A 26,968-nucleotide genomic window follows, 5' to 3' on the forward strand; every position below is an offset into this window, starting at 1 on the left:
AGGTTGATTTGCAGATTGAACACTAATCTAGAAGGCAAATGGAATGTAGGTTTTTTTTGCAAAAGGGATTGAATTAAAGAAAATGGAGTTTCTGCTGCATCTATACAGAATATTGGTGAGGCTGCAGCTCCAGTTTTTCTATCCTTGCTTTGGAAAGGACATACTGGCTTCAGAGGCAGTGTAGAGAATATTTACCAGGTTGATTCCAGGGATAAAGCATTTAGCCTATGAGAAGAGATCGAGTCGCCTGAGACTATATTTTCTGGAATTCAGAAGAGTGAGAGGGGATCTGAAAGAAGCATGTAAGATTGTGAAAGCGATGGATAAGACAGAGGCAGAAAAGTTATTTCCACTGGTTGGAGAGACTAGAACTAGGGGACATAGCCTCAAGATTCAGGGAGTAGATTTTGGATGAGGAGGAACAGCTCCCCCCCCCCAACCCTCAGAGAGTAGCCAAATCTGTGGAAGAGGCTGCCTCTATAAAGGTTTAAGACCTTTACACAAAAGCACTGGAAAAACACAGCAGGTCACACAGAATACATAGGAAGAAAAAGACCATCAATGTTTCAGGCCTGAGCCCTTCTTCGGAAATTTGGAAAACCAGGTAGACTCCTGAATAAAAAAAGAGGGGGGAGGGCAGAGGGGAAGGGATGGAGCTCCATGTTTTCAATTAAACACATTCTTTCTGCATATATTTAAATCTCCCTTAAAACATTTAATAAGGCAGTCCATAAAAAGTGATTAACTCAGCACAGTTCTGGAGGGATTCATGGGATTCCATTGACGGTACAGCAATGAAACAGGCCACTACTCAACAGTTCTAAGGTGGTCTTTTTACGCTACATGCAGGTTTCCCCTCTCTCAGCAGAATTTTCTTTTGCATTTCCATTAAAAGTACATGTGCTATTTTGATCATCTATTCTTTGAGGTAGCAGGTTATGTAAATATTCTAACCATACTTCTGATTTCTGATTTGTAACTGCAACAAACTATCATGCTTTTAACACCTGATTTTGAATCCTATAAAGACACAAGTTTGAGGATCAGAGTGGAACTGAGGAAGATTTTTTTTTTAAATCCAGAGGGCTGTTGTAACCTAAATGCATTGCCTGAGTGGGTGGGGGAAACAGACTCTCTCCAACAATCAAGAAGTTTGTAAATGAGCATAGAATATTAGAGACAAAGTGCTGGTAAATGAGATTTGTTTAGATGGGTATTTGAGGTCAGCAAGGATATGCTGGGCCAAATGGCCTGTTTTGATGCTGTAAGACTTTATGGCCTGTAAGTGGAATCACCCTCTCTACATTTATCCCACTGATCCGCTCCATCACTATTCTTTACAAGAGGGCACAATCCATGGAGAGAAATAAATAGTCAACATTTTGGGTCAGGGCTCTTTTTCCAAAACTTATGATCCAACATCTGCAGTCCTTGTCTGGTTTACTACACCACTCAAGGTGTACATGCTATGAAGAAGTTTTCCTCCTCCTTCTGTCAGGAGATCTGTGAAGTTCTCTCACACTGCTCCCTCCTGCATTTTCAACTAATTTCCAGCTCCAGGACTGGTTAGCAATGATTGTTTTTTCTGCATAGTGGCCCCATTATTATAATGCAATCGTTGGGGTCCATGAAATGTTATCGTGAAAAAAGCAGCATCATGCTAAATCAGGGTTCAAGAAAATCAGTGTTCAGATTGTCTTGACATCCTAAAACACCCCTATTTTCACCCTATTTGACTTTTTTCTTTTTTTTTTTGCACAGTTTACCTTCGGGCAAGTAAATTAACTTTGAATTAAAGATTTATTGTTATGTTAGAAATTAAAACAAATTAAATTTCAGTAAAGCTTTTTAATAAACAAAAGAGCAAAAAAAACATTCAAGAATATTAGCAATCATCATTTTGAGTTTATTTCCTTAAAAAAGTGAGCTAACACACCAAAATAACGCTTCCATTCTGGAAAGAGTAAAAACAAAAGTCCAAAGACTCATCGTGCTATATCCAAATTCATGTTAAATCAAGGTGTGTAAAATTGGGGTTTCACTATTTTATTTCAGATTTCCAGCATTTGTAGGTCCCAATTATTTAAATCTACCCTGAATACAGTTTTGATCCTTGAGAAAGAAATGAGCCCCTCAGGCATTAGAGACAGTGTAGAAGCAGTCTAATTAATCCTCAGTAGGCGCTTTTAATCAGCCGGACCTGGGACCCAGGTGCGTTTAATGGGTCGAAGGTGCTCCCTGCACCTTTTAACCTGCAGGGGGATTTCCCCATTAAATTGCCAACCCAGCAATTTAAGGGGGATCCCACCACACCCCCCCTCCCCCGGGCAATGATGCAGTGAGAGACGTGTTACACACTAACTGGATGAAATGAAGCAAAAGATTTTAACCTTGCTCCTCCTGGAAAGCACCTTTAAACCATGTTATAATACCCTCTATCCTGACTTGCACTACGGAGTTCCTTCTCTACATTTGAACTTGACACCAACATGCTGCCCGGTGATGCACGCACACAAGCGCTGATGTCACCAAAATAATCGGGTCACCATTTTCGTTTTCAAGCTGCCAGTGGATGAGACCTAGGCAAGTTTAACTGGGTTCCCCGACTATGTCAGAGGTAGAGCAGTGACCCAGTTGTTTTATGAGCAAGCTAACTGGGTCAAATCCTTTCAAGCTGCCTTGTGAGTGGAGCGCTAACTGGGCAAAACGCCCAGTTCACCCATTTTACAAGGCAGCTTGAAAGCACCGAGTATGTTGATGTATGAGAAGAGAATAAGAACTTGGAACAGAAGCATCTGAGATCTAGATGCATAAAAATAGAAAGGTTAAATGGCATCAGAAAAAAAAGTTTTTTCACCAATTAAATTAAGCATTAATGGTAGGATGAGGAGACAGAGATTAAAACTACTCCCATCAACAACACATGAAGCAGCTGTCATGTCCCAAGGCAATTCCAAGAAGAGTATCTGCAAAGCTTATCATGGACCAGATGAGAAGACATTAGGCACTTTCAGGTGGCCAATTGCCCCGCACGTAAAGCCGCATGTTTAGCCAATATGTGGCTGTTTTGAGGCCACCCGAATGTGCAGGAGGCGCTCGAGGCGAGCTACGTAACCCTCCTCCGAGAGGGATAATCAGCTCAGCTCAGTGGCTCCCGCAGCCACCTGAATGCAGCTGGCTGAAAACGGATGTTAAAGGGTCAGGCTGCTGATCACAGCTGACACTGGGCAGGAGCCGGATTGTGTGCAGAACTGCATCCTGTGCAGCTGTGTCCTTCAGGGGGGCAGCGTTGCGCTTTCAGCACTGCCACCTGAATGGCAATTTAAAGGGCCACTTCTGCTTCTTCAGGTGCATTCTTAGCGTAGAATGCACCTGAAAAAGCCTATTTAGGCACCTTGATTAAAGAGGTAGGCTTTGAGGTGACACTTGCATGTGCATCCTTCATACAAAAGGCAATGTTTTAATGAAAGACAAATGATGAATTGCAGAGCAGAAGTGTCCATGAATAAATTAATTGCCATTATTTGTAAACATTTACACTCCACAGAAGAACATACCGGAAAGCTTGTTAGTTGTTTCTTTGCGTTTATTAGGCAGCTTCACATCCTGAACCATCTGGTCCACCTCTCGCTCCACTTCTTTCGCTGACAATCCCTTGAGCCGTGCATAAAACCAAACGTGCTCCTCAACAGTCAGCCTTAAAGATTTATAACAGTCTTCAGTTACAAAGAGTTTGACAGAGAACTTGCATGCTGCTTGGCAATACATTTAGGGAAAAGTAGGGAAAGGTAGAAAAGCCAGTCTGAAAATGTTGAGGTGGGCAATATTTCTTGCATTGCCAAAAACAAACAAATGAAAGATATGGCTTGTGCAATGGAAAATTAAGTGACCTCCAAAATATTAGAGTCACCTAGGTCTTAATTTCAGTGATCAAGAAGCAAAGCTCAAAAAAAAATGATAATGAGTTTCACTGAAGTCTCTCTTCTCATCACCAAGATCATTTAGACTGATGTTTGGCTGATGTTAAACACAAGAAGACACTGTCTATTCTCCCTCTTAAATTGTAAGGTACAATCAAAGTAGAAATGGCAGGAGGTAACAAGAGGAAACAACAAGTAGAAATGGCAGGAGGCAACAAGAGGAAAAAACAAAAACTGTAGAGAAAATTAAATATAAATTATGACAATTTCATATATTTGTCCCACATTTCACTCTTTTAAATATGTTTCATTCATTGGGTAACTCTAGGCCTCAAGTCCAGCCAGTAATTCAGAAAGGATAAATGTTTGTGGAAAATACTGAGTGCTGATGAATATTCTAGAAGGCTCCTGATTGAGAGAGATCATTTGCAAGTAAAGACACAATTGGCAAGATGGAGGCTTTTAAGGTGGGCGGCGTGGTTGGCATAGCAGTTAGTGAAATGCTTTTACCATGCCAGCAATCGGGAAGGGGTTTGTAGGTTCTCCCAGTGTCCACGTGGGCTTTCCTCGGGTGCTCCGGTTTCCTCCCACCATTCGAAATGTACTGTGGGTGTAAGTTAATTGGCTGGCATGGACTCGTGGGCTGAAATAGCCTGTTACTGTGCTGTAGGTTTAAATTTAAATTTTAAAAATGAAACAGTGAGACTTCAGGGAAGCATGATCCTGGGAAAGTGAAGGACAAGGCTGGCAGGATTGATGAACCCTGGTTGACGAGGGATATGGAAGTTTCTGTTACCTTAAAAACTTAAAAAGAAAAATATCTATTATAAAAATCTGGTCAGGAAAATGGACACCCATTTGAAGTAGAGGCCACTGGGATCAAGAAAATCCTTTGAACATGAGGGATGTAGGAGACGAGGAGGGCAAAAAAAGGCAGAAGATAGCTTTGACAAATAAAGGAAAATCCTGAAAAATTCTATATTAACAGCAAAAGAGTTCTAAGGGAATGAATTGGTCGCCTTAAACATCAATGTGGTTATCTATATATGTTATATATGGAGCCATTGGAGCCTGAATGAATGTCACTCATCTGTATTAACTAAGGAGAGAGTCATGGAAAGCAAGAGATTCAGGGGAGAGAATATCCACATTACATAAGAGGAGGGTCTGGTAGTATTAAAGTTCATAAAGCTGGATAAATTCTAGGGACCTGACTAATTATATCCTGAGATACTGTGAAAAGCAGGGAAATAAATTTTTGTTTCATCAGAGACATTCTTATTGATGTTAACCATGGGTGAGGTCCCAGTCGCCTGGAGTTTGGCTAATTTGCTGGACTTGCTATTGCTATCTGTAACACCCGCGAAAATGCACGAAGTTTACTCACAGATCAAAAAGGACATTGTGCTGTGGGCATACTCCCAGGCTTTGCCGGATGGAATTCATTTCAGTAAGAATATCTTTGCCCAGTATATAGGCTGTTCCAGAGGTTGGTGGGAACAATCCTGTCAATACTGACCTGCAAAAAAAAATTGACAACATTAGAACTTGCACCATATTATTCAAAATCTAAAACTATCCTAAGATGTGATAAATGAAAATTTTGAATGACACCATTTAATCCCTCATTATTTTCTTTGCGTTGTTTTGAATTTGATTTAATTTGGAGAAGCATTTTCCATTCTAGGATTATACTCATATCATAGATATTTTCAATGCGATGACCTTAAACTTCAAAGTTTTTTTTAAAGATTTACAGAGTAAATGATATAAATTTGTTAGAGTGTTTCAGGGCTTGGGCCTAATGTAAGTGATGGAATGATCAGGACAGTGAAGAGATTGCACAAGGACTCTGCAGGTGGTGATGTTTCCATGTAATATTCTCCTATCACTCCAGGTGACAACAGATGTTCATTGGATATGATCAAGGGAAAGGTTAGAATAGAGGAGGCAGAGGGAAAACGAGGACAAAAAAGAGAGAAAATAAAGGAGACAGGGGAAAATAGGGTGGGGGGCAGAGGTTTTTATTCTATCACACTACTAATGATGCCTTGCACAAGCAGGAAAAAAAATTGGAGAAACAAGTAAAAATGGGAAGAGACATGAAATAAGCTACCTACTTACGAAAATCTATTCCTCATTGTTGCACGTCACTCTTTTAAATAAGTTTTTCATAAGACAATATGTGGTACATGTAATCACAGTAAAAGCTTAGTTATCCAGTATTTTATAATCCAGGATGCTGCATGGTTGAGAATTTCAGAAACCTCTCAACACAATTCAGTATCATTCCATATACAGTATGGCTTTTATGTATTTGATGTACATGTATTTAGTAATACAAGTCTGATTAACAAGAAGTAAATCACAAAAATCTGCAGATACCATGGTTGAAGTAAAAACACACAAAGCTCCTTTATGTAGCAAATGTTAAAAAAAATACATAACTGATATTCCGAGCTTGAGCCCTTCATCAAGGAATGGAAATATGTTTAAAAAGTGTCCAAGCAAAAGAGTGGGGGCGAGGGAGGGGGGGGAGAAGATGAAAACCAGATGAAAATCAGGTTGTTCCTCCAAATTGCAGGTGGTCTTGGTAGGATAAAACACAAGGCCATGGACAGACATGTGAGTGTGACAGAGCTGAAATGGTTGACTGCTGGAAGGTCTCTGTTACTGGTGGTCACAAAGGCAGGAGGTGATAGGTAGAGAAGGGAGGGAAGGGACAACAGAGATCAAGGGGAGGAGGGATGGCTGGGGGAAGAGAGAGGGAAAGTAGGGAGGAGAATGGGAAAAGGGGAAGGGAAGGGGAAAGAGGAGAGCGCAGGTTAGCAGAAACTGGAAAAGGCGATATTAATGCAATCTGGCTGGAGAGTGCCCAGATGAAAATCAGGTTGTTCCTCCAAATTGCAGGTGGTCTTGGTAGGATAGAACACAAGGCCATGGACAGACATGTGAGTGTGACATACAGTTGAAAGGGTTGACTACCGGAAGGTCTCTGTTACTGGTGCAGACAGAGCAAAGGTGCTCAGGAAAGCAGTCTCCCAATCTGAACCCAGTTTCTCCATTGCCACAAAGGGAGCACATGATGCATTAAATCAGTCCTGCGGATACACACGTGCTTCACTTTAAAGGCCTGTTTGGGGACCCAGACTATGGTGAGGGAAGTGGTGTGGGTGTAAGTGTGGCATCTCCTACATCCAGAAGGAAAGGAGCTGGTGGGATGGGGGTGGGGGTGGGGGGAAGAGAATTGGTGGGGTGGGATGAGTGCATGAAGGAGTCACAAAGGGAGTGGTCCCTACAGATGGCAGAGAGAGGAAGATATATCTGGAAGTGGGATACTGTTGTAAATGTCAAACATTTTGCAGGAAATATGTTGGATGCTGAGGCTGGTGGGGTGATAGATGAGGATGAGGGGGATTCTATGTTCGTTATATATGGGGGCAGAGGGGGCCAGGGCAGATGAGCGGGAAATGTTTAATTAACATACCCAACAAATCTTTCATGATTAGATAACCAAACTTTTACTATATGTATTACAGTTGCAGAAACCATTTTAAATCTAGATTTGGAGATCAAGTAACTTGCTAGGATTTATTCCTTGCTGTCTTCTTACATTGTGGTAGTTTTGCCAGCGCCATTATGCCCCAGGAATGATGTAATCTGGCCTTCATAAAAGCCCAGTGTGAGCCCATCAACTGCCAGCTTCTTGCCATCTCGGTAGATTTTGACTAGGTTTTGAATTAAAACACCAAGCCGAAGGTGAGTTGGCTCCTCTTCAACACAGACTGAAATAGAACAGAAGGCCACAGGCCATGCAACCACTTAGTGACTGTCCACAAATTCATCTCATACAATAGCACAAAATCAAAAGCCCGCTGATGCTAGAAATCTGAAATATAATCAGAAAGTTTTGAAAATATTCAACAAATCCTCATGCTGATGGAGAGAGAGAAAAATCAGTTCAGATGAATAATCACTGCCCTTAAAAGATTGATCAGTTTATTCCTCTTATAGTAGTTACAAGCTGCTTTAGTGAGTGTTTTTATCAAGTTTTATGTCCACTGCAGAGATTTATTTTTAGGAGACATTGCCTATGTGAATATTATGGTTTAAGTCATATTCGACATGGCTGTGTTGCGTTCACGTGAATGTGATGAAGTATTCACTCACATGAAGTGTGAAGCCCACGTCAAATGCCTATTATTTGAACTGAATAGATTGGAATAACACTTCAGAGTTCAGTTAAATAATATAAATTGCCAGTAAAGACAGCTGACCTTTGTCATTATGGACGTATGAAACCAGATATGGCTTTAATGACAGTGCAGTAATTTTAGAGTCACTTCACTAACACCAGCTTTCCATTCCTTACATTTGATGAATGTCTGTGAAAATCCTCCATCACAATAGCCTGGAACTGATTGCAACGACTTGAGCGCTGGGTATACAGTACAAAGAGGTTTGACCTTGTTCATAAACGCAGTGCAATTATAAACCCAGTATCTTCACCCATGATGCTGTGTAACCTTTGTAAAAATTTACAGAGTAAACCAAAATAATTAAGAGAGAGGAAATGATAACTAATGAGACCTTATTGATCGGAAACCTTGGTTCTATTTTCTTCTACCTGTCCTGCTGAGGATCCTGTAGAGAGTGGAAACAGACAGCCTTCTGAAAAATGTGTGTAGTACTTTGAATGTCACTCACTCTTAAATTGATGAGAGCAGGTGTCATTTAGAATTATTTTACTTACCTGTTTACAGGATGTGGACGTTACTGGCAACCCTAGCGTTTGTTACTTGTGCACTAATGTCCTTGAGATAATGGGAATGATGGGATGTTGCAGTTCCTGTGTGAAGGTACTCCCATGATTCAGGAAGAATCCAGGATTTAAATTGAATGACAATGGAAGAATCTCAATATTTGTCCACGTTAGGATAGAATATAATTCAAAGGGAGAATGCAGGTGGTGCCTGACCCCCTCCTCCATGTAATTTTTGGTCAAGTCTCAAGGTTAGGAAGGTACCGCCAAAGAATTGCTGGCAAGTTGCTCCAGTGCCTTTTGCAGCCACTGCTGGTGGATGGGGTGAATGTTGAAGTTGATGATATTGTGGTCCTAATTCCCAAATTACTGAGAGCCTCAAGCTTTAAGTTTTCCTGGAGCAAACATGCCTGACTGTAGATACAGTAAAGACTTTGGGATGTTATGAGGCACAGGATACCCAATCTCAGATAAGCTTGCTGTGCCTTCCTGGTATTTAATTCAAACAAGTTTGTCTCAACTTTATGGGATCAATGTCTAATGTCTCTCAAAGCATTATTTTAAAAGAAAAATTAATTAAGAACCATAGAATAATCTGCAGAAGGAAAAGTATTCTCTTAATTCACCAAGAAGCAGGTCTAAATTTACAACACATGAGAAAATCAATAGGAGTTCATCAGTAAATGATCACATTCATTGCCATTCAATAGATTGGGTGAAATCCATAGAGCAGAATAAAAATAGCTCAAGTTTCATTTTAAAAGTTGTTTTTAGCACCTACTTTGTGAATCTGTACTCTTTTCAGATGGAGAATGCTTAATATCCCAAACTGGATCTCCACACCAATAAGACTTGGTAAAAAGAAAGTACCAAGGTTTTGGAATTCCATATTGACCTGAAAAGGAAATAAAGTACAAAGAAATGATGAAGACCTAAATTAATAAATGTGCCTTAGTGTCCTGTCACTGAAAAACCAATTTTAAAAAAAAAATATATATTATGTGATGGGTGATAACAATTCAGAGCCAATGAGGTCTAAGTGGACCAGGATTGCATTGAAATCAACACTGCTGCGAGTCTTGTCACAAATCCTTCCCACCTCCAAGGGGCTGAAGCAGTGATTTAAATATGGGAAATGTTTAAATTTAGACATACAGCACATTAACAGGTGATGTCATCCAATTGACCTCCAACTCCTCGTACGTTTTTGAAGTGTTGAAGGAAACTGGAGCCCCTGGAGGGAACCACACAGACAAGGGGAGAACGTACAAACTCCTTACAGCCAGTGCGGGTCACAAACCTGGGTCGATGGCACTGAAACAGTGTTGCACTAACCACTACACTAACTATGCCACCCCATGCCAAAATTCTCTTTTTGTAATCATACAACATAAAATACTGCAGCACAGCCTTCAATGTTTTGTTGATCCATATATTTCTTTCTTTAAAAAGTACCAAATCCTCCCTACCCCCTAATCCTCTCCTTTTCTTCCATCCATGTACCTGTCTGAAAGTCTCTAATGTTTCAGCCTCCACCACCCCTGGCAATGCATTCCAGGCATCCACAACTCTGTAAAAAAAACATATCCCTGATGTCTCCCCTAAATTTCCCTCTCTCCACTTTGTACAGATGTCCTCTGGTGTTTGCTATTCCTGATCTATGCTTCTCATTAACTTGTAGACCTCTATAGCCTCCTCTCATCCTGCTATGCTCCAAAGAGAAAAGTCCCTTCTGTGCTTACCTTGCCTCATAAGACTTATTTTCCAATCCAGGTAACATCCTGGTAAATCTCCTCTGCATCTTCTCGATAGCATTCAAATCCTTCCCATAATGAGGTGACCAGAATTGAACACAATCCTCTGTGTGGTCTCACCATAGATTTGTAGAGTTGCAACATGACCTCTCTATTTTTTTTTAAACTCAATCTCCCTATTAATGAAGCCTAGCATTTTAATTATTCTATCAACCTGAGTGGAGACCTTGAGGAATGTATGGATTGGACCGCAAAGTCCCTGTTCATCCACACTCTTATGTATCAATTTACCCTGTACTTTTCACCTCACACTTATCCAGATTGAACTCCATCTGCCATCTTTCCACCCAACTCTGCATCCCGTCTATATCCTTCTGTAACCTTAGACAACCTTCAGCTCTATCCACAACTCCTCCAACCTTCGTATCATCCACAAACTTACTGATCCACTCTGCTCCCTCAGATCATTTATAAAATTCACAAATGTCCTAGAACAAATCCTTGCGGTACTCCACTAGTCACTGACCTCCATCAGACTACTTTTCTTCCACTACTACTCTCTGCTTTCTACCTGCAAGCCAATTTTTTTTATCATCGTAGCCAAGATTCCATGAATCCCATGCCTCATGACTTTCTGAACTAGTCTCTCATTGGGACCTTGTCAAATACCTTATAATCCATATAAGCCACATCTCCCACTCTACCCTCATCAATATCTTTTGTTACCCCCTCAAAATATTCAATTGCTTTCATGAGCCATGACCGTCCTCTCACAAAGCCATGCTGACTCTCCTTGATTAGACCGCATTTCTCCAAATCCTCACAGATCCGATCCATAAGAATCCTCTCCAATAGTTTGTACACCACTGACGCAAGGCTCACTGGTTTATAATTCCCAGGATTCTGTTAATTCCTATTAATTTTTTTTTTTTTTTAAATAGGAAAACTAGTCATTTTCCAATCCTCCAGCATCTCCCTGGTGGCTCAAACATCCTAGCTACTGCTCCAGTTATTTCATCCCTCGCTTGCCACAGCAACCTGGGGTATATGTGTTCAGCCTTGGGGACTTTGCCATCATGGTGTAAGGTGGTTTAGAAATGCACGTACATCTTTCAAAACTCATTAATGGTAAATGACCAAAATTACTCCATGATTAAATGGGGTTTATGCAATGATTACAAGTGGCCTTACTTAGAAGTAAGAAGATACAGGAATGCATCCATACCTGGGAATACTGCCTCAATGTACCAAGTCATAACTGCATAGAGGAAGGTGTCAATGATCATCAGAATGATGGATGTGGTGATGTTATACTCATCGCCTTTTAATGGACTTGTAAAGAGGTTGCTCCACTGGACACCAACTCCCTGTTCCTCAAATTGGGCAAAGTAATCAAAGCCAAAGCCAAATGCCACTGGGGAGAGCAGACTCTACAAAAGTAGAAGACAGTGGGATTGAGAAAGATATGCAATCAGTTGATCTTGTCTGTGCCATGTAGATAACGATGAGGTGATCTTTGAAAAGAGGTGCCGGAATTATCCCAGCTCAGAAACATTGAGTCAAGTGGGTTTGAGTCCCTTGAGCACAATCACTGGGCCTTGCATTGCCTCACAGAACAGAAGCGTTGTCACGTTGCACTGTCTTACATCTGAGAAAGAAAGGCAAGATCTCTTCCAGAAAGACACAAATTGGCTAATCTTCAATCCTTCATCAACTTGACTGAAAAAAGGCCATTATCTCTGCTGCCTTGAGGCAACATATTACATATTATTGGTTGACATGCCACAGACATTAAAACAGCAAATAAAAATCAAAGATTTTTTACTGGTTGCAGAGTGTGCCCAACATTTGAAGGACAAGATGGAAACAAAATAAAGGTTCTGATACAAAAGAAGAAACACCAAATGATAAACTCAGCCTTCTGGGCTTGGTTTAAACAAAATGATCAGTGCCAGCGGGTGAGTGATGAAAAGGCAGAGTGCAGTACTGTCCCCCACAACACCATCATCAGTCAAGGCATATTATAAGATTAACAATTCCAGTAATAATGGACTAAATGAGGACGCTTTCACATGTAGGAAAATAAGTGCACGGTCATCAAATAATACACTTGTGCACCATTTAACAAGTGACATTCAAAACATCTCATGTTCACTCCTATTAATGTTCATTTAAAAAAATATGTATTAGCACATCACATTAGAATCGAACTACAGGCAAAGCCATTCAATGTGTATGCCTATACACAGACAGGGTCTGCAGATGGTGCAGTTGGATGCAGATCGCTCTTGCAAACTATTCAACATGCCATTTCTTCTGATGTGAGAAGACTAGATGCAGAAGATGAGCCACAAAGCATCACTACACTGTAAACAATGCTCCCTTGAACCAATATTCTTCCTTAAAAACAAGTTTTGTAACATTGTTGTTTTTAATTTGTTGGTGAAATTACCTACTTACAGCAAAGATTTTGATTGGGTAGGTAAGGTACTCTTGCCACGCCATACACAGCACATAGGGGAGGTACAAGGTGAAGTAGATAATCCCTCCACAGGCTGCTGCCAAGTTGGCCTTTGAGAACATTGTACTAATCAAAAAGCACTGCAAGATGGTAACCACTCCAAAAACTGCGAGGAATGTGAAGATAGCAAAAGGGTTACTGTAAGGCAAGATGTTCCCTTCCTGCAAGATAAAAAGAGAAAATTGCCATCACATTTTAATGGAGCCTGAAATACAGAATAGAAAAAAAAAACAAATAATGATAGCAGATGCCAGAAAACTGGAGCAATATAAAAAAACTACTTGTCATACTCTGATGCAGACATTATAAACATTATTTGATTCATGCGATTTACCCAAAATAGAAAATAGGTGATTGTTTAAAAGATACATTTGCTTAAATTTGAATTTCATTTGATTTCAAAATCCGCCATGTAATCAGAAGGCAGAAAAATAATACAATTGCATGGCTAACTACATTAAGCACTGGGTGTGTCTCTTCACTGTTAGTTAACATTTCATTTTGGTCCAGTCAAAACACCAGGGGCCGTAGGAATTTGGAAAATTGAGCAAAGTACCCGGACTTGTCTCCAGTGGAGTACTGTGTGAATGGTGCAGAGTTGGAGGGGTTGATTCTCAAACGAGATGTTAAATCAAGACCCATTTTGCTCTCACTGGTTAAAGGATTAGGGAGACACTATTTTAAAGAAATAAGGGGTAACCCCCTTGAGTAATATACGATATTTTTTGTGGGGGCCTTGATTCATTCTTTCTTAAATGCTGGTAGAAGCATAATCTTTGAATATTTTTCGGGCAGAAGTACAAGTGATAAGCAAGGAAGAAAGTTATCAGAAGTCGAGTTGAGGTTACCATCAGGTTAGTTGAGATCTCACTGAATAGTGGAGCAGTGTTGCGTGACTGAGTAGTCTAGTCCTGGTACGTTCACCTGGTTATGTAGCAGAAATTGGGAGACTGCATCTTATCATCAGTATTCCAATAGCAGGAATGTGACAGTTGTAGAACATCCATGAACACCCCGATCTCTCACCAGGATCATAATCACAGAAGAACTGAGGGCACTCATTCTGCAGTCACCTTCAACTGCCATGCGATATCTCCTGATTCAGTTGACTTTCTGAATGAGGTAGTAAAGGATAAAATTCCTGTGAAACCTTATTTTGATTAACTGCTATCTGGCAGAGGTCCACCTACCTTCAGAATTACAACCAGCAAGCCAGCACTAATGAGCAGGGGGATCAGGCTGCTGATGAACCAGCTAAGCCACAAGGTGCCACTGCTCAATCCCATAATCCTCATGGTCTCTTTCAGCCTTGTTTCCTTCTCATATACTATCCCTTTAATTATTACGGCTACTGAGTAGATCCAAGCCAGGGTGGTGAAAAGAGGCAATGACTGGCTCATAACACGAAGAAACCTAAAATCAGACAGCAGAAAGAGAAGAATTTGTTTCTTTTAGAAATGTTCAAAGAATGGCATGAGACGACAAAGACCTTCCTGTGATCTCAAGCAAGGTGAATGCAATTATGAAACATCAGTCTACTGGGCTGCATCAGACACGGATGATTACACGCTTTGTATACTTGATATCAGAATATCTGTTATTATCTGGTGATGTCTGTCCACTGTAACGTGGACTGAGTATAGAGGCCACAAATTGGGTACACAATTGTGTAGCGACTTTCAACATAGGTTAATAATCCTGAAATAGTAAAACAAAGATAATAGTCATTTGGGGGCCCAAAGGAGAGAGACTCCAAGGACTAATCTTTCAATTTAAAGGTGGATCTGGCTGGAGCACTGAACTGTTGAGGATCAGCGCATTCTCAAATTCTCTACGCTAATAACATGGCAGGCCTCACATTGGACTTGATGCCTTGTCCTTGTACGAGTAGTGCATACCGTTTGCAAACCACCTCTGAAAAATCAAGGGTGTAGCATCCTGCCCAGTAGACGAGACTGTTCATATCTGTTGTCTCTAATCAATGGTGTTTCCAGAAAGAAAAACATGGACTTCGGTTTTCACCTGAACAGTTTTCTTCCACCATCTGTTTCTTTCATAAGTACAATTGCACAGTGCACTTAAACATTATACAACTCTGACTTCTGAGCTAACATGATCCTCATGGCAGCTTCAGGGTTTAACAATTCATTTTTATTCATGTCATGGTGGAAGTGAGCATGAAGCCATTGGATTGTCACAAATAAATGGCCTGGAAAATAATTCAGTGTATCATCAACATCTCAGGACCTTTCAGAATGGCCAATAATCGCTGGCAAATCATGTACTGTGAACAATTAACAACTCCTGAGAATTGTGTTGGTTACAAGACCCCACCTCCCTGCCAAAAACTCAGCAGCACTCTCTCTTCTCTCTCAAATGTTTCAATTTTGTGGGGTACAAAGGCCATTACTCTCTCCAACATCTAGGGAATTGCATACTATTGGAGGCCTACAGAGTAAAACAAAAACCTCTAAAATGGGAGTTTACAATCCAATTCTCTCAGGACTCACAAGTCATCCACATAGCAGGGGTATGGCATTTGTTGAATGTATACACCCGTCTCCTCCTTTTTGCCTGTCACTGTGCGGATAATCGCGTGCTCCACTATATCCTGCAGGTAGGAGAAGCCACCCCAGATGTAACGAAGGTCTTCAAATGGGTCAGCACGCGGACCTGGATCCCAGTACCTTAAGGAGAATGGCCACATGAGGAACATGAGTGATTCTGACAATAAGGATTAGACAATGCAGCAAGCAAACTTGACAGCACAATTTTGTTTTAAAAACTAAATATGCTGCTACTTTCAATGTGTGATTGTAATGATCTGAAACGTACCCATCCATGATTTTGTTTGTTCGTTCCACGTTGTCTATATCCATCCGAATCTTATATTTCATATGCTCTGATGGTCTTGTACTATTTGAATCCAAGCCAAGGAACACAATTCCAGCCCAGAACTTTCTCTCATCCAGCAGCTCCATGGATTTGTTTATTAGTTTCTCCTCAGTGGACACAGCTTCCAGTTTGTCCCATTTTATGCACTAGGAACAACAACAATTTATGATTTGTGTGAGGGCAGTGAGCATCATCAAGGTTAGCTTATAACATTAAAAGTGGTTTCTGCCTTCGCCTTCATATAATCAACAGGAGATGGAAAATGAATCTGAACACTCAGGTTTGCAGCAATTGTCTAAATAGAGCTTCTCAGAACTGCACATGGAATTACACCAAAGATTCCACACAGAAACAGAACACTCAGTCCAAATGGCCCATGCTAGTATTAATTCTCTTCACCAGCTTCCATTAACCTCTTTTTGTCTAAGTCTTGTATTTCTTTCTCAGTCATATGCTCATCTCACTCATCTTTAAGCGATATTCCCTCGACTCCTTGTTGTGGCAGTGTATTCCACATTACAATGACTATCTGGGTAGCTACATTTTGTTTTAAGTATTCATTGGATTTTTAGTGAACACTATATTTCTGACCACTATTGTTGGTTTCACCATGAGGATCATTTTCTTTCCGAGTCAGGTGTCCCAACCACTCCATCTTCAAATCAATAGAACCTCTTGATTCTGGTACCATCCATTAGCAGGGGATCAAACCTGGCTCTATAGTATGATAGGTGAAGGTCTATCTCTCAACCCCAACTCAAAACAACATCCACTGGCTATAAGAAATGGCTCTAACAAGTTGGGCCAGAGAAGTATCTGAAGACTAAAAAACTCACCTCCATAGCAAGTGATATTGTGTGAATTGCCTGTTCGGTCTCATTATAGACCTCTCTCCAGGTGTATGTGGGCTTATTTGGATGTTGAACGTCCTCTGGGTATTTAGCAATAAAGTTGGAGAGGTCATGAACTGTCCAAGAGGATCCAGCCAACTTTGAGTCAAAGTAATCAGCCATAACCTCTTTCTTCAATAGACTCTGCAGAGATGAAGTTGAGAAACAAGTGATATCTTTACAGAAATCAATAGCTACAAGGCACATTTTTACTGGATTGCAATGTCAATAGCAAATCAAATATTTGGCAAAAGTTGCAACATTAGATGCAAACTTTTCTATCCTTTTTTTAAAATTCTTCTTTCACCTTTTCCGTATTCGAAGCATAAAATCAGAGAGAACCATATGGTCCATTCTGATTTGTCAGCACTTTGCAAAACAAAAACTGTTCATTTAATTTTGAAAATAAAAAAATTGCAAATGCGGTGAATCTGAAATGAAAAACAGGAATGCTGCAAATACTCAGCAGGTCAGGGTACATCTGGGGAAAGAGAAACAGAAGGCCCTTTCACACCGCGGCTGACTGGGGACCCTACTTGGACCCGGTGAAATTCCCGGGAATGCAGGACCACCCTGCATCCCCAAATTCTCAGGAATTTGCCCTCCCTGGCAATATATGGGGCCCCGCCCCCAATTGATGATGCATTACACACTTTCCCTGTCTGTCGGTGACCCGCCCCCTCCCTCCCTCCCTGGCCAGTCAGTCACACCCCCACCGTGCTTCATAGCCCCTTCGGCACGTTGTGACGGCAGCACAACGATTTAGTTTCCCATAACCCCTCACGCAGCTGGAACTGCTCGAGGAAATACAGACCGGTTCTAGCTGCGTGAGGAGTTATGATTAACGGGGACGGGCATTCATCTTACATTGTGCGGTTATCGCGATGAGCCAAAGCGGCCTGCTATTGTCGGGAGGTACAAATCTTTTAATTACCTATGTGATGCAGCACACAAGGACTGATGTCACAACTCTTCCCCTGCTTGGCCATTTGCCTTTTCACATCGCAAGGAGAGAATGGACCGGGAAAATTACCTGGGTCTGCGGCCCTACCTGGACCTGTTTAAAATTCTCAGGCTGACCTTTTCATGCCATAGGTTCATGGGAAAATTTCCTGGGAATCTTCATTTTACACTGCAGTGTGAAAAGGCCTAGATTAATGCTTTAAAGTCTGATGACAGATGTTTCTAGCCAATTCCCAATTCAAATATTTTGGGCCCCTTGTCTTTTCCAAGTGGCCTCAAAAATGTCCCTTTTCGGAGGAGTCACATGATGGAGTAGTGGCCGGTAGGAGAATACCAGCCCTCTCCAGAAAAGAAGGAAAAAGTGAAGAAAAAGCAAAGCCCCAGATACACAAATCACAACAAAAAAAATAAAGGTGTGGAGAAAATGGCACCTAAGAAAGAAAAGCCAAAAACAACAGGAAGAAAAGAAAGATGTTGGAAGAGAAAGGTGAAGGCCTTACATGCACGAGAAAGCAGGAACCTGCCATGAAGAAGGCCCACTCCCCAAGGTTAGTGGAGACCCCACAGGGTTGTGACCCACCGATCGCAGGACTGCACAAATGGATCACAGAGCCAAACAGAGGTGCGCAATGGCGCATGACAAGAAGAACACCGACGGGAGTTGGGGAGGGACCAGCTGTGGAGTGAAACTCCACAGCACGAAGAGCTGAGAGAGGCTCAACAGCAGGGCTCCCAGCTAGAAGATAAAGAAAGCAACGGGAAAAGGAGCGGTGAGAAAGAAAAAAGGAAACTAGAGACACAACAGATAACCAGCCCAGAAGAAGAGGACCAACATTAAGAAACCATGGAAAAAAACATACCCAACAAACTGAGACAAGCAGCACAAAAAGGTCAGATGGAGATGAATACAAAGAAGAAGGTCAGGCGCCGAGGCGGAAGACGGCGCCGAGGCGGAAGACTAAGACTAAGAAGAAGAAGACGACGACGACGAAGAAGACGACGACGACGACGAAGACGACGACGAAGACGACGACGACGAAGAAGACGACGACGAAGAAGACGACGACGAAGACGACGACGAAGACGACGACGAAGACGACGACGAAGACGACGACGAAGACGACGACGAAGACGACGACGAAGACGACGACGAAGTTGACGACGAAGACGACGACGACGACGACGACGAAGAAGACGACGACGAAGAAGACGACGACGACGAAGACGACGACGAAGACGACGACGAAGAAGACGACGACGAAGAAGACGACGACGAAGACGACGACGACGACGACGAAGACGACGACGACGACGAAGACGACGACGAAGACGACGACGACGGCGAAGACGACGACGGCGAAGACGACGACGGCGAAGACGACGACGGCGAAGACGACGACGAAGAAGACGACGACGAAGAAGAAGACGACGAAGAAGAAGACGACGAAGAAGAAGACGACGAAGAAGAAGACGACGAAGAAGAAGACGACGAAGAAGAAGACGACGAAGAAGAAGACGACGAAGAAGAAGACGACGAAGAAGAAGACGACGAAGAAGAAGACGACGAAGAAGAAGACGACGAAGAAGAAGACGACGAAGAAGAAGACGACGAAGAAGAAGACGACGAAGAAGAAGACGACGAAGAAGAAGACGACGAAGAAGAAGACGACGAAGAAGAAGACGACGAAGAAGAAGACGACGAAGAAGAAGACGACGAAGAAGAAGACGACGAAGAAGAAGACGACGAAGAAGAAGACGACGAAGAAGAAGAAGACGACGAAGAAGACGGCGAAGAAGACGACGACGAAGAAGGCGACGAAGAAGAAGACGACGAAGAAGAAGGCGACGAAGAAGAAGGCGACGAAGAAGAAGGCGACGAAGAAGAAGGCGACGAAGAAGAAGACGACGAAGAAGAAGACGACGAAGAAGAAGAAGACGAAGAAGAAGACGACGAAGAAGAAGACGACGAAGAAGAAGACGACGAAGAAGAAGACGACGAAGAAGAAGACGACGAAGAAGAAGATGACGAAGAAGACAAAGAAGATGAGCAAGCTCTGCACAGAGGAACAGGAGGTAAAAATGAATGGACAGTACATAGATTTTTAAAAAATTCAAGAACAAATGAAAGCATTAAAATAGAATTTAGTGAAATGAAAAATGAAAACTACAGAAGGAAAAAATGAGTAGAATAGAGCTGGCCATAACCGATGTAGGGAAAAGATTAGAAAATGTGGAAGAACGTGTAATGGTGGTAGAAATGGAAGTGAATGACTTAAAGAAAATTGGAAGAAAGTGACAAAAAAGTTAAAGAAACACAGGAGTTGTAAGCTCAGAACATGGATTTAATGGAAAACTATAGTAGGCAAAACAATATAAAAATAGTGGGCCGTAAGGAAAATGAAGAAGGCAAAGATAGAAATAATTTATAAAAGAATGGATCCCAAAAGTCCTGGGAATACCAGAAATGCATGAGGGAATGGAAATAGAAAGGGCACACAGAACATTAGCCCCAAAATCACAGTCACAACGAAAACCAAGATCCGTTTTAGTAAAATTTCTGAGATACACGACAAGAGAAAATATATTGGAGAAGACAATTAATAAAATTAGAGAAGACAAAAAACCACTGGAATACAAAGGTCAAATTTTTTTTTTCTACCCAGACATAAGTTTTGAGCTCCAAAAGAAGAGGAAGGAGTTTAGCACAACAAAATTAATCCTATGGAAGAAAGGCTATAAATTTATGTTAAGATATCCAGCGGTGCATAAATTAGTTATCCCGGGGCAGCAAAACAGACAGTTCTTGGATCCGGAGACAGCATGAGAATTTGCAGAATCCCTGCAAGACAGAGAGATGAAGAGATGTAACAAGAACAAAGAACGATGACAAACTACATATAAAGAAGTAAAAATAAAGTATAAGAAAGAACTAAAGGAGGAAAGAAAAGAGAAGTAAGGGATAAGGGGGGGAAAGGAGGGATTAAAATAAATAAATAGATAATAAAAGGAAAAAGAAGAATGGGAGCTTTGTTGTAATGTGAAGATAAAAGTCTTTTCTGGAGGGGGTTGGATGGGAGAGAATAACAGTCACTGCGAAATCAGTAGACACTTGCAAATGGGTTCGCAGTTCGAATGGAGAGGAGAGTGGTGGTTGCCCTGCAAGGGACAAGGGGCAACTCAGAGAGGGGGGGGGGCACTTCGGGTTAAGGAAATTTTAGATGTGGGAATGGTTGAAATATTTTATGTTTTAGAAGTGTTGTCATACAGTGCGTTCAAAAAAGGAAAACAGATGAAAATGGGGAAAAGGGGAAGGCGGTGGTGAGGAAGCAGAAATGAGATGTAAACAAATTATGAGATGGCCATGTTGAACAGAATACATAACCAAATCAAAATGAGGAGGCTATTAAATTTACTGAAAAAAGAAAAAAAATAGATATAGCATTCGTGCAGGAAACACATCTAACTGAAATGAAACAAAAAAATTAAGGAGAGACTGGGTAGGGCACGTAATGGCAACATCATATAATTCAAAAGCCAGAGGTGTAGCTAAAATTAATAAAAATGTACCAATCAAAATAGAGAAGGAAATAATAGATCCAGCAGGGAGATACACAATGTTAAAATATCAGATATATTCAGAACTCTGGAATTTGGTCAATATATATGCACCTAACGAAGAGGATCAAAAGTTTATGCAAGATACTTTTTTGAAGATTGTAGATATGCAGGGTAATATATTGATTGGAGGGGACTTTAACCTTAATTTGGATTCAAAGATGGATAAAACTGGAGAAAAGACTAGCAGAAAGAACAAAGTAGCCAATTTTATGGTTAAATCAATGCAGGAAATGCAACTTTTGGATATATGGAGGAGACAACACCCAAAGGAGAAGGAATATTAGAGTAGACATAAAACATACTCAAGGATTGACCTGTTCCTGTTGCCAGCCCATATCCAAGGGAGAGCAAAGAAAACGGATTATAAAGCTAGATTGTTATCTGATCACTCACCCCTGCTTTTAGCAATAGAACTGGAGGACATCCAACCAAGAACATATAGATGGAGGTTAAACTCCATGCTACTTAAAAGACAGGATTTTAGAGAATTTATTAAGCGCCAAATTAAAATGTACTTTGAAATAAATAGGGAATCAGTGAAAGACAAATTTATATTATGGGACGCAACGAAAGCTTTCATCAGAGTGCAGATAATAAGTTACGTAACTAAGATGAAGAAGGACTAAATCGGGAAATAGAACAGCTGGAAAGGGAAATAGTAAGTACAGAAAAAGAACTAGCAACAAAGGAAGATACAACAAAAAGAGAATTGGCAGACAAAAAAAATAAAATACAAAACACTACAAACGTATAAGGTGGAGAAGAACATAATGAAAATAAAGCAGAAGTATTAACAAGCTCGGAGAAAAAAACATAAAATACTGGCTTGGCAACTAAAAACAGAACAAGCTAAAAGAACGGTATTGGCTTCAAGGAAAAAGGACAAATAAATTACATATAACCTAACAGAGATCAATAAAAACTTTAAAAAATTCTACGAGCAATTATTCTGCACTGAGAACGAAGGGAAAGACGACAAAATAGATGAGTTTCTAGCTAAAATTGAACTACCGAAATTGCAAGAAGAGGAGCAAAACAAATTGATAAAACCATTTGAAATAGAGGAAATACAAGATGTATTAAAAAAGCTACCAAACAATAAAATGCCTGGGGAGGACGGACTCCCAATAGAATTCTATAAAACATTTAAAGAGTTACTAGTACCTCCTCTCCTGGAAGTAATGAACCAGATTGAAGAAACACAAAACATGCCAGATTCATGTAAAACAGCAATAATTACAGTAATACCAAAGATCGACAAACACCAGCATCGTATCGACCAATATCTCTACTTAACTCAGATTATAAGATAATAGCAAAACTATTAGCAAACAGATTGGCCGACTGTGTACCAAAAATAGTAAAACTAGATCAAACTGGATTTATTAAGAAAAGACTAACAACGGACAATGTCTGCGTTCATTAACTAAATCCATGCAGTACAAGAAATAAGACGCCAATAGTGGCAGTTGCTTTAGATGCAGAGAAACCCTTTGACAGGGTAGCATGGAATTATTTATTCAAAGTATTACAGAGGTTCAACCTACCAGAGAAGTATATTAATTGGATTAAAGCATTATATAAGGGTCCAATGGCAAAGGTGACAGTAAATGGATAAATAATCGAACCAATTTAAATTAAGCAGGTCAACTCGGCAGAGATGTCCACTATCACCCTCACTGTTCGCTTTAGCGATTGAAACACTGGCAGAACTGATAAGAACAGAAAATAAAAAAGGGATAAAAATAAAAGAGAAGTAATATAAAATCAGTCTATTTGCAGACGACATCATAGTATACTAAACAGAATCAGAATTATCAATAAAAGAATTACATTAAAAAATTGAAGTAATATGAAGAAAGATCGGGGTGCAAGATCAACGCAAATAAAAGTGAAGCGATGTCAATGAATAATGTGGATTTCACAAAGTTTAAAAAAAAATCGCCATTTAAATGGCAAACACAAGCAATCAGATACCTAGGTATTAGACTAGATAATAATCCAGGCCATCTATACAAATTAAATTATCAGCCATTAATGAAGAAATTACAAGATGACTTAGAACATTGGAAAAATTTACCACTAACACTGATAGGAAGGGTAAATTGCATTAAAATTAATATCTTCCCAAGGATACAATACCTATTTCAATCATTACCAATTTACCAATTCCCTGAACAGAGAAATTCTTCAATGAACTAAAGAAAATAATAAGGAAATTCTTATGGAAAGAGGAGAAACCGAGGATAGCGCTGGATAAATTAACAGAATGGTACAAGCAAGGAGGTTTGCAGCTACCAAACTTTAAGGATTATTATTGAGCAGCTCAATTAAGATATCTATCAGATTTTTCTCAAACAAGGGAAAACCAGATTGGACCAGGATAGAGCTAGATAAAATAGGGGAGAAGGTACCAGAACATATACTTTATAAGTGGAATGAAAAATAGGTGCAACATAGGAACATAGGAAGTAGGAACAGGAGTAGGCCAAAAATGGCCCATCGAGCCTGCTCCGCCATTCAATCTAATTTATGACCTAACTCCACCTACCTGCCTTCTCCCCATATCCCCCAATTCGTCTATCATGTAAAAATTTATCTAACCAAATTTTAAATATGTTTAATGAGGCAGCCTCAACCACTTCCCTGGTTAGAGAATTCCAAACATTCACTACTCTCTGGGAAAAACTATTTTTCCTCATCTCTGTCCTAAATCTACTCCCCCGAATCTTGAGATTGTGTCCTCTTGTTTTAGTTTCCCCGGCCAGCTCAAAAAATCTTCCTACATCTATCCTATCCATACCCTTCATAATCCTATATGTTTCTATAAGATCTCCTCTCATTCTTCTGAATTCGAGCGAATACAATCCTAGATGATTTAATCTTTCATCATAAGTCAACCCCTTCATCCCAGGGATCAACCTAGTAAACCTCCTCTAGACCGTCTCCAAAGCCAATATATCCTTCCTCAAATATGTAGACCAAAACTGGACACAGTACTCCAGGTGCGGTCTCACCAGTACCTTATACAGTTGCAATATTACCTCCCTACTCCTGAATTCAATTCCTCTAGCGATGAAGGCCAACATTCCATTTGCCTTCTTAATAACCTGCTGCACCTGCAACCTAACTTTTTGCGATTCATGCACAAGCACTCCCAAGTCCCTCTGCACAACAGCATGCTGTAGTTTTTCACCCTTGAAATAATATTCAGCTCTTTTATTTTTCTTGCCAAAGTGGATAACCTCACACTTACTAATATTGTACTCCATCTGCCAGACCTTTGCCCACTCATCCAGCTTAACTATATCCCTCTGCAGACTCTCCACATCCTCATTACAATTTGCTCTTCCACTCAATTTGGTGTCATCCGCAAACTTGGCTAAACCACATTTTGTCCCCTCCTCCAAGTCATCAATGTAAATGATGAACAGTTGTGGGCCTAACACTGACCCCTGCAGCACCCCACTTACCACTCTCTGCCAACCTGAAAAACTCCCATTTATCCTGACTCTCTGCCTCCTGTCAGACAACCAATTTTCAATCCAGGCCAATATACTTCCCCGGACTCCATTTTCCTGTAACTTGCTGATAAGTCTCTTAAAGTTCACCAGTACTGCACCATCTGCTCAACATTTGGAAGAAGATTCATGTAGAAAGGTAAAAAACAAATTACAACTCCCAAAATTACTATTGACACAAAATCAACTAATCCCTTTCACAATAGATAACCTTTCCTTCAGAGATTGGGAGAGAAAAGGGATTAAAAGAATAGAAATTATTTTTTAGGAAATAACTTCTTATCTTTTGAACAAATGAAGTACAAATATTGAATAACTCACAGTACAACGTTTACATACCATCAACTGAAAACCTACTTGAAGGACAAATTGGGAAGCAGGCCGAGTTACCAGAAGGAAGCACTTTGAATATGTGATTACAGACACAATGATAATTAAAAGATTTATAACAAACATGTACATCAAGCTGCAAGAGAAAGAAAATGATGAAATAAGCTGCAAACCCAAACAAAAGTGGGAACAAGATCTAAACATGAAATGAAATATGGGAAAAGCTATGCTCTGGAACCATGAGAAATACAATAAACATGAGATTACGCATGATACAATATAATTGATTACATAGGCTATATATCACACCCAAAAGTTAAATAAATGGTATCCAACAGTATCAGATGGATGTTTTCGTTGTAAGAAGGAAACGAGAACAACAGTACATGCAATTTGGGCATGTGAGAAAGTGGAAAAATTTTGGGAAGATCTAAATCAGGTATTAAATAAAATCACAAAAAGCAACATACCAAAAAACCCAGAGATCTTTCTTCTAAGTAATACAAGAAGAATTAGGCCTCAAACTGGATGAAGCACAAAAAAAGATTTATTACGATAGCCTTAGCTGTAGCAAAGAAGTGTATAATGTCAACTTGGAAATCAGAGGAGAGTCTGAGAGTACAGCAATGGTACATAGAAATGAATAAATGTATTCCATTGGAAAAAATAACATATAATTTAAAAAATAAAGTCACATTATTTGAACAAATTTGGGAACCGTACATGGAACACAACAGAGAGGGCCTACCGCGGACCTCCAACCCCTAAAAATATAGAATGAGAAGACGACGAAATGAACTGATCAGGTGTGTAAAAGTAGATGACACAATTTTCTTGTTAATTTTCATTGTGTGATTACATTGTTTAATGGGTTTATTGTATTGTATATGTTGAATGTTTAATGGGTTTGGAGGGGGTGGGAAGGAGGGAAAGAAGGGAGGGGGGAAAGGGGAGAAAATGTCACTGTGTATAATCAAGAGGGAAATATTTGTGTGTATTTTGGTTAATATGGTTCATAGTGTGAAAATTATTATTTTTTTTTAAATGTCTCTTTTCAAGCATTTGTTCTGAACCCATTGGAATTCACTGAGAAATTAGTTTCCACCAGATTATAGGTGATATTTTGCCGATTTCTTTTTGTGTGTTGTACAAAAGTTCCTTTGTTTTACAAATTACCTTAAAAATTGCATTTATTGTTTAATTTACAGCACAGTCTCTGCATTGCCCAGCAGATGGCAATACAATTCAGTCAATAACCAGCAGCTCTGCAATAAAATTCAGGGCAGTATGAACAATCTCAGTCATGGTGCACTGTCTGCCCTTTGTTTACAAACCAGATCTGCCTTGCATGGTTACTTACTCACAATGAATGAGTACATTAAGCAAAAATCATGCCAGAAAAATTCATATTAATGGAGCACAATAAAACAGATTTAACATTTGCTTTAACCAAGCTGGTTTTTACTGTGACAGATATACATTTTTAGATTCTAAAATGGGTTATTAATGAATCTCCAGGCAGCTGATCACTAAATACAGTGAAAACAGGGAATAATGAAAACATTTCTACTGAGAAAATGAAATTAATGCAGGTGATCAACTGTTAATGATGCATGACAGGAACATACAGTAATACTGTGGCAGTACGTCATTAGGCAGGCGAACCGGCCCTGCTTGTCACGCACGCAGCGGGTCAGCCGGCTAAAATGGCTCAGTTGGAGTTTTTCTCCCGACCTCGGCACCGGGCTCAGAAGCACACACTTGGCGACCCACACGACACCCCGTGACATTGGC

General features: G+C 40.3%; 2 protein-coding genes across 4 annotated transcripts in view; one reads left to right on the forward strand and one right to left on the reverse strand.

Moving 5' to 3' along the window:
• Window positions 1-26,968, reverse strand: part of LOC138757003 (phospholipid-transporting ATPase ABCA1-like) — a 154,152-nt gene that overhangs the window by 39,836 nt on the left and 87,348 nt on the right. For all 3 annotated transcript variants that reach the window (XM_069923574.1, XM_069923563.1, XM_069923581.1), the window contains 10 exons: window positions 16,689-16,886; window positions 15,793-15,998; window positions 15,468-15,644; window positions 14,148-14,370; window positions 12,897-13,118; window positions 11,662-11,866; window positions 9,464-9,577; window positions 7,534-7,705; window positions 5,308-5,439; window positions 3,558-3,697 (listed from right to left, as the gene is read on the reverse strand). In XM_069923574.1, coding sequence (XP_069779675.1) covers window positions 3,558-3,697; window positions 5,308-5,439; window positions 7,534-7,705; window positions 9,464-9,577; window positions 11,662-11,866; window positions 12,897-13,118; window positions 14,148-14,370; window positions 15,468-15,644; window positions 15,793-15,998; window positions 16,689-16,886 — 1,789 coding nt within the window. The remainder of the gene's footprint in view (window positions 1-3,557; window positions 3,698-5,307; window positions 5,440-7,533; window positions 7,706-9,463; window positions 9,578-11,661; window positions 11,867-12,896; window positions 13,119-14,147; window positions 14,371-15,467; window positions 15,645-15,792; window positions 15,999-16,688; window positions 16,887-26,968) is intronic.
• LOC138753945 (serine-aspartate repeat-containing protein C-like) lies at window positions 17,627-19,684 on the forward strand (the record flags this gene model as incomplete). Its single annotated transcript, XM_069917558.1, is given in 4 exon segments — window positions 17,627-17,657; window positions 18,675-19,416; window positions 19,418-19,575; window positions 19,578-19,684. Coding segments are annotated over 4 exon segments (1,038 nt in total), but the record flags the coding sequence as incomplete, so codon positions are not given.

The sequence above is a fragment of the Narcine bancroftii genome, chromosome 1 (assembly GCF_036971445.1).
Source record: "Narcine bancroftii isolate sNarBan1 chromosome 1, sNarBan1.hap1, whole genome shotgun sequence".
NCBI lineage: Eukaryota > Metazoa > Chordata > Chondrichthyes > Torpediniformes > Narcinidae > Narcine > Narcine bancroftii.